At 40.6% G+C, this 14,032-nt stretch overlaps 1 protein-coding gene across 4 annotated transcripts in view; it reads right to left on the bottom strand.

The window, feature by feature from the left end:
* Positions 1-14,032, bottom strand: part of LOC108789546 (myosin-10-like) — a 133,033-nt gene that overhangs the window by 45,873 nt on the left and 73,128 nt on the right. For all 4 annotated transcript variants that reach the window (XM_018559591.1, XM_018559589.1, XM_018559587.1 and 1 more), the window contains exons 11-17: positions 13,273-13,368; positions 11,567-11,685; positions 11,316-11,468; positions 9,342-9,515; positions 8,127-8,300; positions 7,100-7,214; positions 67-260 (exon numbers count right to left, since the gene is read on the bottom strand). In XM_018559591.1, the coding sequence (XP_018415093.1) occupies positions 67-260; positions 7,100-7,214; positions 8,127-8,300; positions 9,342-9,515; positions 11,316-11,468; positions 11,567-11,685; positions 13,273-13,368 (1,025 nt within the window). The remainder of the gene's footprint in view (positions 1-66; positions 261-7,099; positions 7,215-8,126; positions 8,301-9,341; positions 9,516-11,315; positions 11,469-11,566; positions 11,686-13,272; positions 13,369-14,032) is intronic.

A 14,032-nucleotide genomic window follows, 5' to 3' on the forward strand; every position in this document is an offset into this window, starting at 1 on the left:
ATATATATATATATATATAACATTTATACATCTTGTTTATAGCTGTGTATGGTGAGAATGTCTTACTTTCTTTTCATGGTTGGGAATGATGCATCGGACAAAGTTAGGGTTGGTGTTTCTTAGTGTAGACATCAGCTTAGACAGCGATTCTTTGTATAGCTGTCCCACGGTTCGGAACATCCCTTTCTTTGTCTTGTATGTTGAGCCAAATGACATTTCACCCATGCCGGTCATCTGGTCAAGTCCCACAATTCTATCCACTATGGATGAAAGAAATTAAAGTGAGATTCAGACATAATACATCAAACATACAAATCTGCTCAATAGGTGAGCACAGAGTGGTAAGCCTAAGCTACCAATGACATTCAGCCCTTAACTGATCAGGCTGCTTGTCAGAGCAGTCAGATGAACGAAAGTGGCAGATTGGTGTCTATGGCTTACCACATTTTGTACATACAGCTCAATTAACAAAGTTTTAACATAAGGATAAGGATTTTTATTTTAGACATTGGACCAAACTAAAAATAACGCTTAGTTTTTTTAAATAAATAACTTTATGCTGGTGTTTTAGCTTTCAGAATTGAATGTATTGTCTTTTACCTTATTAAATTATTGTGATAGTGAGTAAATATAAAACTGTGGCATTGCTTGACTGCTAAAATGTTGTGAATACAGAAATCTGTTATAGTACTATACGGAATCTGCACACATACTAAGGCAACAACAAATATGGGTTTACCTAACAAGCTGACCAGGAAATAGTATCATGATAGCCCAAAACAAAGTCTAGAAGCTTATGGGACACAAAGAAGGGTCTGCTTACCTCTGACTAAACGTTAGGTGAAATCGAATCGTAAAAAATCAACAGTAGAACTCACGGCTATGTTTATTAGTAAAAGTAAAAGCATTTCACGCATTCACAATGCAAAGATAACTCAAAGGATTAGGACTAAAGAGCTGTGTAGCCTTAAGCAAAGCACTCATTGGTAAGGCTAATCAGAAAAAAGGCTTAAATTTGCCAGGGAGCATAAAGATTGGACTCTGGAGCAATGGAAAAAGATCATGTGGTCTGATGAGCCTAGGTTGACACTGTTCCAGAGTGATGGGCGCATCAGGGTAAGAAGAGAGGTAGATGACGTGATGCACCTATCATGCCTAGTGCCTACCGTACAAGCCAGTGGGGGCAGTGTTATGATCTGGGGTTGCTTCAGTCGGTCAGGTTCAGTCAACGATATGTGCCCCAAAAAATTAGGTCAGCTATATAATATACCAAATGAGCAGGTTTTCCCATCAATTGATTTTTTCTTCCCTGATGGCACATTGGGTATATTCCAAGATGACAATGCCAGGATTCATCGGGCTCAGATTGTGAAAGGGTTGTTCAGGGAGCATGAGACATCATTTTCACACATGAATTGACCACCACAGAGTCCAGACCCTAACCTCATTGAGAATCTTCGGGATGTGCTGGAGAAGACTTTATGCAACGCTGGACAGAAAAAAATGGTGTGACATCGCATAAGCTTTTCGAAATACTACAGCGAATGTGTGCCGCAATGTTAAAGGCGCTCTAACAAAATATTAGCCTGTAACTTTTTTTTGGGCCAGACAATGTATATACTATACTTGTAAAAAATCTTCCATGAAAAAGTGCAGCTCTTCGAAAAACAATAATTAGAATTGCAGGTGGAGAACAGGATCTAACGGAATGTAAAAAGACAGTAATAGGACAGGAATTTACAACAATTTGAAGTCAGTTTCGTGTCTATGCTGTAACTAAGTAAGCAGACATTGCCTGATATTCAAATGGATATTGTTAAAAACATCTGACAATGAATCAGCATATGTTCTTCTCTACTTGAATGTATATTATTCAGGGTTGCTTTACGGTACTAAGCTACTGGTGAAGGCCACTGCCAGGTATTTTTTTCTGTCTCGTCTAGGAGATTTCTCTTCACTTCCTGTCGATGAAACACAGCAGGAAGTGAAAGAAGATTTCTCCAAAGCCAAGGGATATCCCCTCTTAGACAGTTGTCGCCAGAACAGGTTTGGAAGATTTCCCCTTCTGTTCCCAACACAAATCAAAAATGTTGGATTTCCCATAAGTTTCTGTACTTAAGATGTTGATCTCCACCATCCTATCCAAAATGTTAAAAATGTTTTGGCTTTGCATACGCTTTAATAATAAAGTGCAAGCCAAAGAAAATATAGAATACAGGGCTTCAGTTTAGATTACAAAGTAATAAATATGGCATGTAAGGGAAAATGAACCTTTCTTTATTAGGGTTGTCTTTGTGAATTTATTTGCCACAAATGCACAAATATCAACCAACACAACTATTTTGTGGAGAGCTAATCACTTGCTCCTTCCATAATGTTTTTTAAGAGATGCTGACCTCTACTGGGTACAATGCAAACTACTATACAAAGGTCACAAATATTGGCTTTTACAATTGTTTTAACATACATTAGTGCAGGGGTGGGCAACTCTGGCCCTCCAGCTGTTAAGGAACTACAAGTTCCATGAAGCATTGCAAGACTGACAGTTATAGGCATGACTCAGAGAGGCTGAGGCATGATGTGAGTTGTAGTTAAAGCACAGTTGGAGGGCCGGAGTTGCTAACCCTGCATTAGTGTATTTACAATTTATACTCTTCCAGGTCAGCAGATGGAACTTTTTCATAAAGAAACAAAGTATAAAGTGTATTTAAATCCTATTTTTTAATACAGCGTACACTGTAAGTGAATAATAAATGTCACTTACAACAATGGACTACAGATATTTTATAATTATATGGCCCCTTTGTATGACTATAGATGCCAGCTCTGAGACAGGAGACAGTACTATATAGCATCTAAAATCCGGATTATTATGCTTGTGCATACACCTTCTTCCCGTCCATGGAGAACTAACCAATATGAAGCTAGTAATAGCAGGATAGTTTCGTTGTAAATTTGTAATCCAAGGCTTCATTGTAAATGAGAGTTAAAGGTAACAGTTAAAACAAAAAAAAGGATCTTTAGGTGTTTCATTCCATTTGTCCCCCATATGACATATCATTCATTTACGAAAGGCAGGCTACATTTAAAAAATAATGTAATATAAAACTCATTACCAGATGTCAAGTGTAAGATTGCATATATATTTGATTTTTCACATATTCGTATAATCCCTATTTCTATAATGTTGTAATAAATCCAATGACCCTACTGCGCCCCTTGGAAGAGAACAAAAATCCAACCCAGCAAGAGACTGCATTAGGTGAATGAGTGATTGCACATGAAGCTTTTTTCAAGCCTTTTAGGGCTTGTTCACACCAAGTGCGTAGCAGGTGCAGAGCAGAGCAGTTACAGAACGCATCAAAAATCCAATGTATTCCAATGGTATTTTGGGCTCTAGTTCACACCACAGCGTTCAGTTCCAGAGCATGTGGAAAAACTGCAGCATGCCCTATTTTGTCTGCTCTGGAATGCTTCAAAACTCAAGCAAAAGCATCAAAAACGCATGCAAACGCCCTGGAACTCACTGAAAGCCCATTTTAGGCTAAACAAATTATTTATTTTTTAAACCGGCCCGGAAATGCAGCAAAAACGCGGCAACACACACTGCACTGCATGTGCAGAAACTCATCCAGATCTGCTCCAGATTTGATGTGAACAAGCCCTAAGATACACAAGCAATCAGTTCTACCATAAGCTTCATTATAGGAGGCAATCCATTAAATCATGTTAGCAGCTGAATATACAGTATGCATTAAACCATGATGTAACCATATCAAAGAGATTATACGAAGGCGTTTTATTTATAGTGAACAGACATTTTAGAACATTTTTTCCCTAAGGCAATCATGAAGTTTTGCTTACTAACACATCACACACAAAATTATACAGTATTGTCTTGTCTACTTAGGCCAATGTGGTGGTCTTAGGCAGTCGAGCTACACACTGGACCCTTAAAAGGGGAATGAGACCCTTGAGAACTTAAGGGGAACTTGAGACCTCCTATCAATGTTGCTGTGCTTGCAGAAGCCTATTGGTGACCCCTGATCTGGGCAGAGGTTATAAATAGCTATCCAGTGCACAGGAATGACGCATGCAGGCTCCCTTTGAACACTGATATTATTGCTGTCAACCTGATGACATCATCACAATATTCTTGTTTGGAATCCTTGCTTTAACAGACTCCATTGGAATGAAGGGGCTTTCTGTACTGAGTGTTGATTACCAGTTACAGCATTGCAATGTTACACTTGATATCCGAGTGAGATTCATGATAACAAGGTCGTTTTTATAAAACCAGCATATTTCATTTTATTTAGAGCTTTAAGGTTATATAGCATGCCCTTAATATTGCTTTTTATAGCTCAATAAAGCAGAACAAGAACAGACAAAGCTGAAAGTGAGACAGAAATGATACAAGCAAACTGTGTTCAAACATCTATTGTATCAGAGCATGCTGGGAATGAATCATCGCTGCTAACGGGATGCCAATATTATAAAACTGACATAGAGCTGAGTAACCTACTTTCACCTGGGCCCTGTGGCAGCACAGCGTAGGTGTCAAAGAAATAAACCGCCTGAATGTTCTGGATATCTGAAGGAATGCAGCATGGCAGTGTAGGGAAGGGACATGGTGTGGAGAGGCAATAATTGTCATAAGGTAATAAGAATGTGACCAAGCCAATAACAGAAAATTACATGTTTGTTATCATTTAGTTGGCAGAACAACATTTTTAAGTAACATGAAAAAATGAATATATAAGAAAGCAATATGATATGAAAAGTAATGTTTATCATGTGTGAATACAATGACATGGTGATATTGGGTTATATGTGCAAGGAAAAGCAAAGCAAGGGAGAAAAAAAGAGTAAAGAACAAGTTAGAAGATAGAGAACTCAGAAGCATATTAGTTGCATCTATCCCACATAATAAACACACAACACTGTTAAATAAAATACAATGAGGGGGATTTATCAAAACAGGAGCAGACACAATCTGAAGCAGTTACCCAGGGCAACCAATCAGCTTCTCTCTTCAGTTAAGATTTGAAAATGAAAGAGAGAAGCCGATTGGTTGCCGTGCACAGCTGCTCCAGATTTTGTCTGCTCCAGTTTTGATAAATCCCCCCCAATGTAAGTATATCCCGAAATTAGATGATATCATTCATATAACGAAACTGGAAAAGTGACAAGCGAGGTGTAATATTCCACAACTGGAACTGACCAAAACCCATATTAGAACTTAAAGTGTCACTAAAATCAGGAGTTAAATCTTGAAAATGCATTCAAGGACCCTAACCAATAAAAAAATGTATCCTTTTTGTGTATCACTTGGCTGAAGATCCTCAAATCACCTCTGAATTGGTGCTGACACCGTCCTTCCTTCTGGAGGGTGGCTACTTTTATTCCCCCATGGTCCCTGTGTGTGTTATAAAGTAGTCACCGCTCCAAGCTCACTCCTGTGTGTTAAAAATTAAGGTACTTGAATGCATTTTTAAGATTAAACTGAGTTTAGAGTCACTTTAACTCTCACACATCTAGTTACAGCAATTGAGACTTGCTTGTGTGCTATAGGTTACTGCCCTTTACATATCAGAAGATGGGCAACAGCAAACAACTTAGATGCAAACAGTGGTTAACTGAGCCAATGTAACCTTGAGCCATTTTACTAGCATCTGCCTAGTAAGAGCATTTGAGTTAAAAACGTTGTATATTTATGTCGGGGCTTATCCAGTTGATGGCAAAAATCGAAGCAATTTTATTAGTACGACTACACAAACGGCAAAAGATGATTTCTCATTGGTTATATTGGGGTGCAGTAAATAAATGTTACTTTGCACTTTGTTTAGCCTTTGGAAAGCAAGATATTGACTAATGCTTTGGCCAGGTAATTACTCATCAATAAAATGCATAGATGCTGGCTGGCGGGTTTGGTAACCTAAACTATACAAATTATTTCCAGTTTAAGATTAAAGAGGTTTTTGGCTTAAATGTAAACTCCCATCTACATTTAATCCCTTCTGTGTAGCTGCTTGCAGCTGAAATCTGAAACTGACACTACTGGTCCAGTAAAACAGCGGTGGGAGCATCAAAGCATTCTGATCTAAAACAAGAATCAAATACAGGGACTGCCTCTTTTTAAAGGGGAACTATGGGGTCAGTGTTTTTCCCCATAGTTCTCCTAAGGGTCACGGGAAGACATAAACTAGCGTCCTCCCGTGACCCAAAGCTCAGTACATCGCGAGCTACAGCTCGCGGTATACTGAGACCGCCGCAGCCGGGACGGATCCCGACATTACTGTCCAGATCCCCCCAGCTGCGTGATTGACAGCTGGCTCTGCCTATCTAGAGGAAAAGCCAGCTGTACTCGCCCCCTCCCCTGTCTGTTCCGCCAGTCAGCGCTGGAGGATCGGAGCGGGGGGAATCCCTGCAGGGAGCCGTGAGTGACAGTCACGGGTCTCTGCAGGGACATGATCGAGAAGTGAGCGAGCGGCGGTATGTGTTCGCTCACTTCCCGATCTATTGAGCCAGTTTCATTGTCACAAGTCGGCTCGAACTATCAGGTTGAGTGAAAATCACTCACCTCATAGTTCTCCTTTAAGTCAGTACACCTGTCACTAACTTAACCTTAGAAACTCAACATTTCTGCCGAGCAGCCAGAACATATCTCTGTGTCATCTCAGAGCTGGTCTTGTGAACCCGAGGAAGCCTCAAGCCCGGCTGCACTCCAAGTCATAACCAACTTCTCCAAGTCATAACTCTGGGATGTCCACCACCATCTCACAATAGAGTATAAACACCTCCATGGAAAAACATACGTTGGTAAGCAGGATGTGGTTGATTAGCTAGCACACCAACTTGGAGGTGAAGACATTTCTGCATTCTGTACATGTCCAGTGTTGGGGCACCTGTGGAGCACAGGGCCAGCTAAGAGAAGAAATATGTGTGCTGGCACATTTGGGGAGTGAAGATTTCCATTGAGAAGGTGTGGTTGGTCACAGCACAGATATCAACACAAATACTTCACGCCTTGCACTAAGGTACAAGAAACTACTGCACACATCTACCATTCTTTCATCAACATTTCTTCTTCACTCACCATCTTTCCAGAGCTCTGCTGTAAATTTGTCTGTACTCTGATGAAGAAGAGTGGCCACGTTATCATTCAGAGGGTCCATGTTCTTCATGAGCCATTCGTCTGCTTTATAGTCCACCTATCAAAAGCCCAAGATAATAAAATATGTAGACATGCTCATTGTTATCATACAGCAGACCTGTAATTTTCAGGACACTGCACACTTGTATCATGCAACAACCTTAATAAATTCAACTTGTTTTGGCCTTTGTATTGAAGACATAAGCAATGCTGGCAGGATCAGCAAGTCATTTTGAACGATTATCGAGCAGATAAACACTTTTGATGGTATATGTACCAGACCAAAAAGGAACTTAAAAGGAGAACTATGAGAGGAGTGATTTCCACTCACCTCATAGTTCTAGCCGACTCGTGACAATGAGACTGTCACAGGTCGGCTCAGTAGATCGGGAGGTGAGCGAACACATACCAGGTTCGCTCACCTCTCGATCCTGTCACGGCTCTCTGCCGTGACAGGGGGAAGGGCTGGATTCCCCTCTCCCTGCTCCGATCTGCCAGCGCTGACTGGCGGAACGGACGGGGGAGGGGGCGGGTACAGCTGGCTCTGCCTCTAGATAGGCAGAGCCAGCTGTCACTCACGCAGCTGGGCGGATCCCGTCGTCTACGTCGGGATCCGCTCCAGCTGCGGCGTCTTAGTATACCGCGAGCTGTAGCTCACGGTATACTGAGCTTAGGGTGATGGGAGGACGCTAGTTTGTGTCCTCCCGTTACCCTAAGGAGAACTATGGGGAAAAACACTGACCCCATAGTTCTCCTTTAATAAGATAATTTAATTGCTATGGTTTGCATTTACTATATATACACATATGCCCTGTAGATGTGAACTGCAAAGCTAGGCAGCATGTTATATTTTCCCCCCTTTTCTAATCCTCATGGGTATTATCTGTGTATGTGCCTTCAGCTATTTTATAAAGGTAACAAATAAAGCATTCATGATGCTTCACAATACAGCCATGACAATGTGACTCACCTTGCCAGCATAATGGATTATAGACAGATCAGCCTTGTCTCGCAGTTGTCTAGGCTTCTGGAATTTAGGATGAGTGCCAAGTTCTTGGATAACCTTCTCCACAAAACTTTTATCAGTGGCTTTGGGGAACCAGCACTCTTCATCCAGCAGTGACAGGACGCCTGGAGGATTGGCCTGAAAGACAAGGACACTAATCTAAGAATGTTCTTTCATTTGTCGCTTTTTGTTAAATGTGTCAAGCAGTTTTACTGCAGTTTACGGTGTTCTTCTATATCATTTTCAAACAAGCTTAGTTCCTTCTACTTTGCAGCTTTTGTCCAGTTATGGGCAAGTCTGTTTTTAGAATGGGGGTGGAACTGGGAACTTTGTCTTATTGTTTGCAATGGAAATCACATGAACTCAATACGTTCACCCCACGGTCCAGAACATTAACAGCAATACGGATGTGTAAAGACCTATTTTGGTGTCGCTGTTAATCGAGGTTGAAAAGCATTGTGTAGCTCATAAATGCTGAAGCCTTCTCCAATCTACTAAAAATTTGTTTTTGTGTATGGTGAGATAGGGACCGTAGATTGTAAGCTCCTTGAGGGCAGGGACTGATGTTAATGTGCACATGTGAACGCTGTGTAAACTTGCCAGCGCTATATAAATACCATTAAAAATAAAATAAAATAATTGTCTGAGCCTTCAATATGGAGACTATTTTCCTCACTTCCTGTCAATAGAGGACTTTATTTAATCTACTGATATTACAAATGTAACAGAAACCAGATAACACATTTCAGGGGGGGGGGGGGGGGTTGGGGACAAGATTCCCCTTCATCAGGGCTTTGACACCAATTTTATGTGTAATGGACACTATGCCTGGGCAGAGTGAAGATGTCAGCAATGATTGTCTGCATTGGAGATCTGTGCAGTATAACTTGGCAGAGCCTCTAACAGGTATTGGCTACAGTATAAAGTTGTGCATCACAGTATATAGCTCCTAATAGCACTGCTTTCTGCACAGCAAACATAAGGCATGGATTTTGCAGGTGAGAATTAACAACCTAGAAGCCCACAGCCTTCGGGTTATATTTTTATATACATAAAAATGTATTCATCACATAAAATAATATCTTTATAAAAAATATCTATTTATAATATCTATAATGGTCCTTGGTGTGTTGTGCTGCAGAAAAAAAGAGATAAGAGGTTGAAATCGTTTCTTCTTACCAGTCTCTCAATGAGATCAATGCAGGGTTGCAGGTCCAGGCCAAAATCGATGAAGCTCCACTCAATGCCTTCCCGCTGGTATTCCTCTTGTTCCAGAATGAACATGGTGTGATTGAAGAGCTGCTGCAGTTTCTCATTTGTGTAATTAATACAAAGCTGCTCAAATGAGTTCAGCTGCAAAAAAAAATATTTGTTATTATGATATTATATCATGTATATAATATTATGAAACCAAAGCTTTACCCAGCTGTAGCATCATGTTTTAATAGCAAACTGGGTGCGGGAGCTAGGTGGTGCTGATAGGGCCACCCACAGCTGGAAATTGGGGTGACTGTGCAGGAAACTCGAGTCATATAGGATATGCTTTCATTGTAAACTCAATAAAATCTATATGTGAAAATTCAGCAGAGGTTTACATACTATAAAAACACCGGATGCATAAGCAAGTCACAGGCTGCTTCGAATGGAATAAAAATATATATTATTTTCTTATTAAGGGTAAAATGGACTGTGGCTGATACTTTATATCAACATATGTTAAGAAATATCAATCTCCATATAGTGGCAAATCTACACAAATACCAAAGAGCAAGTGGATGAAAATGCAAAGGAAACATAATATGTTACTATCAGGGCCTACTTACCCCTACAGCATAATACACATTAAGGTGTGTTGAGTTGGACCTCCCATTAATTTTGCAAGGGCTGTCAATGCACCTCAAAGCACAAAAAAATCAGTCTTGTGCTATTTTATTAAGAGCAGCAAGCTGCAATGTACTGTACATGTGCATCTGTGTATTGTGGTGTACTGCAGCACAGTATACATGTGCATTGGAGAGCAATTAGCAACGACTAGCAATGTACTACAAATATCATGCAATATTAACTGGAAATATGTGCTCACTGAAAACACATCATAATATTTCTTTAAAGGGTTTCTGACATGAGATTGGGACACCACATAAGTAAGAAGCCCATTATATGTGGAGAAAATGAAATGCATTCACAGGAGATGCCAAACAACTTGGCCTTAGCTGTTTTCACATAAAAATTGCATCAATACTAAATTAACTAAACGTCCAGGGAGACGGTTCTGCTTTAACCTCTATAACCACTTTGAAGACATTGCCTGGACTATACACACACTGGGCTAGTTCAGTACAGCGAAGAACAATATGCACTTTGCCCTGTGTCTGCCATCCCGATGTAATGCAGACAATGGAATGGTACCTCACATCAATGTCTTTTGGTGCTACACTGAGTGTTTTTGGCCCCACTGACTTCAAAAGGACAACATGGAAACACATGTACATATGTTCTGGTGCATTTTTGTACCAAGTCTCCTCAAAGGAAAATGATGCCTAATGATGTCATAGCAGCTATTGCTTGTCACTGGACAAAAGACAACTGCACGAAGCATAAAAATGCAGAATTATGCAGAAATTCCATTGTGAACCCAGGCGTAATGATCTGATTGCAGTAAAATAAAATTCCACTGGGTGGCCCTCAGTTACTGCAATATGCATATCAGCATGGCACCTTGCATATTGCTGAGAGAAGTCACAGCCATATTTCAGTGTAAACTTTTATGTTGTTATAAGTCAAATAATTGGTAAAGAAGGCTGACTCTCTGGCTCTTGTTAGTCCTCACGGAAACAGTAAGGTAAATATTGCGTACAGTCCCTCCCTCACACCATGAATGGGCCATCAGCTAAGTAGATCCTAAGCTGCAGCCTCCTTCTATTATATAAGCTTCAAGAAGCCTCACTATAAAAAATAAAACATTCCTGCACACTGGGACTACATGTGGAGGCAGGATATTCTCATTATTATCCTCTGCCTTCAATCACATCAAAATTGCCCAGAGAGCAAGAAAACAAATGTAGACAGCTGCACACAAACAGCATGTAATAATACAAATGAGCGAAAACCTTGTATATAAAAAATATATATATATCACAACTTCATGTTTACCTCAAAGATTTCAAAGCCAGCTATGTCCAGGATCCCTATGAATGATGCACCTTGTCTTTTGGTCCTATCCAGTGCTCTGTTGAGGCGATGGACCAACCAGCGGAAAAGCCTTTCATATAGCGCTTTAGCAAGTGCCTCCACAGCAAAGTCAGCCTGAAGAGGAAAAAATGCAGGCATCACTGTCATTGTACATTCCTGTCCAGGAAATGCATGCCATATAGTATAAATAATGTAAATTGAACAAAGCTCACCTGTTCCTTAGTCTGTGCCTTCTGGACATAATCACGGCCAACTTTAATCTTTGGCATCAGGATGGCACGTGTAAACTCTGTCACATTTAGGCCCAAAAGATGGCAAAGTTTCTGTGCGGCTACATAAAAGCAAAAATATGTTTTAAAAAGATTACCAACCAATGGGAATGTTGATGAATACAGATTATAAAGAAGTGCTACCATGTTGTAGGACCTAGGCGATCACACTGCACTATTCATCTTGTATAAAGTCGGTGAAGGTAAGAATCTTGTCTCAGGCAGTGGCCAGCAGAGGCACTGGTGATGTAGCTTTCTCAAGGGGTACCCGTGAGGCCCTGGAAATGTACCAGTGCCCCACTAGGCCAGGAAGTGGGATTCAATTTTATATTAGTAACTAAATAAGTATTTCATTTAGAAAATAACTTGCATATGTTGGGAGGAGAACAGTTTGCTTCAGGGAGTGATATCCTGTGCAGCAGCCTTTTTGAGTTGACTTATACGTTGATTATACCACAGTGACCAATAAAATGGCACTGGCAGTGTTATAATGACACAAGAAGTGATTCAAATACTATTTACAGATCAGGCTAAATTAAGCATGTTATATGTCTTAGTGAATTGAGCCTTTACAGACATGTTAAAGTGACATTAAAGTCAAACTTTTTTCCCCCCCTTCCCAATCCTGCTGTAGGGACTTACCTTAAATGATGTCTCTTAATCCGATCATCTTCTTCTTTACTGTCCTTTTCAGCTGTCCCTCCAGCACTGGTGCGGGTCTCCGATCCAGCGCGGATTCCTCTGTCCTCCTCTTCTCTGAAGTCCCACGGAGTCTGTGCGGGTGCACGCTGCTCCATATACTTACCTTGTGTCTCTCCTCGTCTCCTGGCCGAACATCAGAACTGCGCATTTGTGCCCGCCCCAAGATCCTTTGCGGCCACCCGAGACAGACACAAGTATTAACCCTTTGAAAAAGTTTTTCTTTTTTGTTTTAATCGTTTTGCATATATCTACTGCCTGCTAGCAGAAGATATATGCAAAAAACATGCGAGGGTTTAATAACTCTAAGTTCAGCATTAAGAAATAAGCACTGAACAGCTTTGTGAAGCCAAAAGAAATCTCACCGCTCCAATTTGTTAGCCGCCATCAGGACTCTCCAGATGCTGGTCTAATAGGTGCATCGTCACCTTGGAATGTACTAGTATATGAACAGACAGCACTATTCAGAGAATTCCAATACTTCAGACTTTTATAAAATTTGCAGCAAATCCAAACTAACAGTGTATGTAACAGCAAGTACCAGCACCGCAAACCCTCAAACAGCTGGTATGGGTTTGCGGTGCTGGTATTTGCTGTTACATACACTGTTACTCTGGATTTGCTGTGAATGTGAATAAAGTCTGAAATATTGGAATTCTCTGGATAGTGCGGTCTGTTCGTAAGCAGCTTTGTGAATTGCAGCTATTGACAGGCCAATCATACAGCACATATTGATGTCTGCCATGCAATGGGATCTGATCACATCTGAACGCTCCAAGACCTGTATTGGTGGATTTGAATTCATTGTGTTGTTCAGGGAAACTTTACAAGCACACAGATAAGTATTACAGCCTGTATTGTTGTGATGCGATTTAATCTCCTGTAACATAAAGACAATGCAACAGGTTGCAGGCAGATACCCGATACAATATCAGTAAAGAATGACACACCTGTATTATCTGGCATGGATGCTTGGTCTGTGTTCCTCTCCTTGCGAAAGATAATATTGCCAAACTGGAGAACAGCCGACCCCATCTTCAGCATAGCTAGGTGAAACATTATAAAACACAACAATCAAAGGATGTTCACTACAAACACAACTGTATATAAAAATAGCATGTCACTTATGAACATGTCTCTTCCAGATGTTTTTTTTCCTGGTAGAACAGGGACGGATTTGACTTTTTTTGGTTGTCTGTACCCTTGCTAGGTAGATTAAGCCCTCTAATTGTCACCCGGACAGAAAGAAGAGGAAATTCAAAATGATACAGTTGTCACCAAAACTAGAAGTGAAAGTAAATCCCCAATGGGGACACCTGTTTCTGTGACAACTGTCTAACTTTTTAGAGATTTCCTCTTACTTCCTATTGCATCTCTGAGACAAGAAGTAAAGGGGAAACTTAGCAATGTGAAATAGCAAAAAATAAAGCAACATAGGTTTTAACTCTTCCCTACTCTATCCAAAGCTGGAAAGAAATAGCTATATGTACACTTTAAGGCAGGGGTGGGCAAACTCCAGCCCTCCAGCTCTTGTGGAACTACAAATCTCATTAGGCATTGCAAGGTTTTCACAGCTGCAGGAATGACTCCCAGAGACAGATGCATGATGGGATTTTAAGTTTTACCAGAGCTGGAAATAGTGCATGCAGCATTTTTTCCGATCGGACTGCACCGGAACAGAGGGCATTCTTGTACCTCGCGTTCTGATGC

Source organism: Nanorana parkeri, unplaced genomic scaffold (genome assembly GCF_000935625.1).
Source record: "Nanorana parkeri isolate BGI_ZX_2015 unplaced genomic scaffold, ASM93562v1 scaffold405, whole genome shotgun sequence".
NCBI classification, from domain to species: domain Eukaryota; kingdom Metazoa; phylum Chordata; class Amphibia; order Anura; family Dicroglossidae; genus Nanorana; species Nanorana parkeri.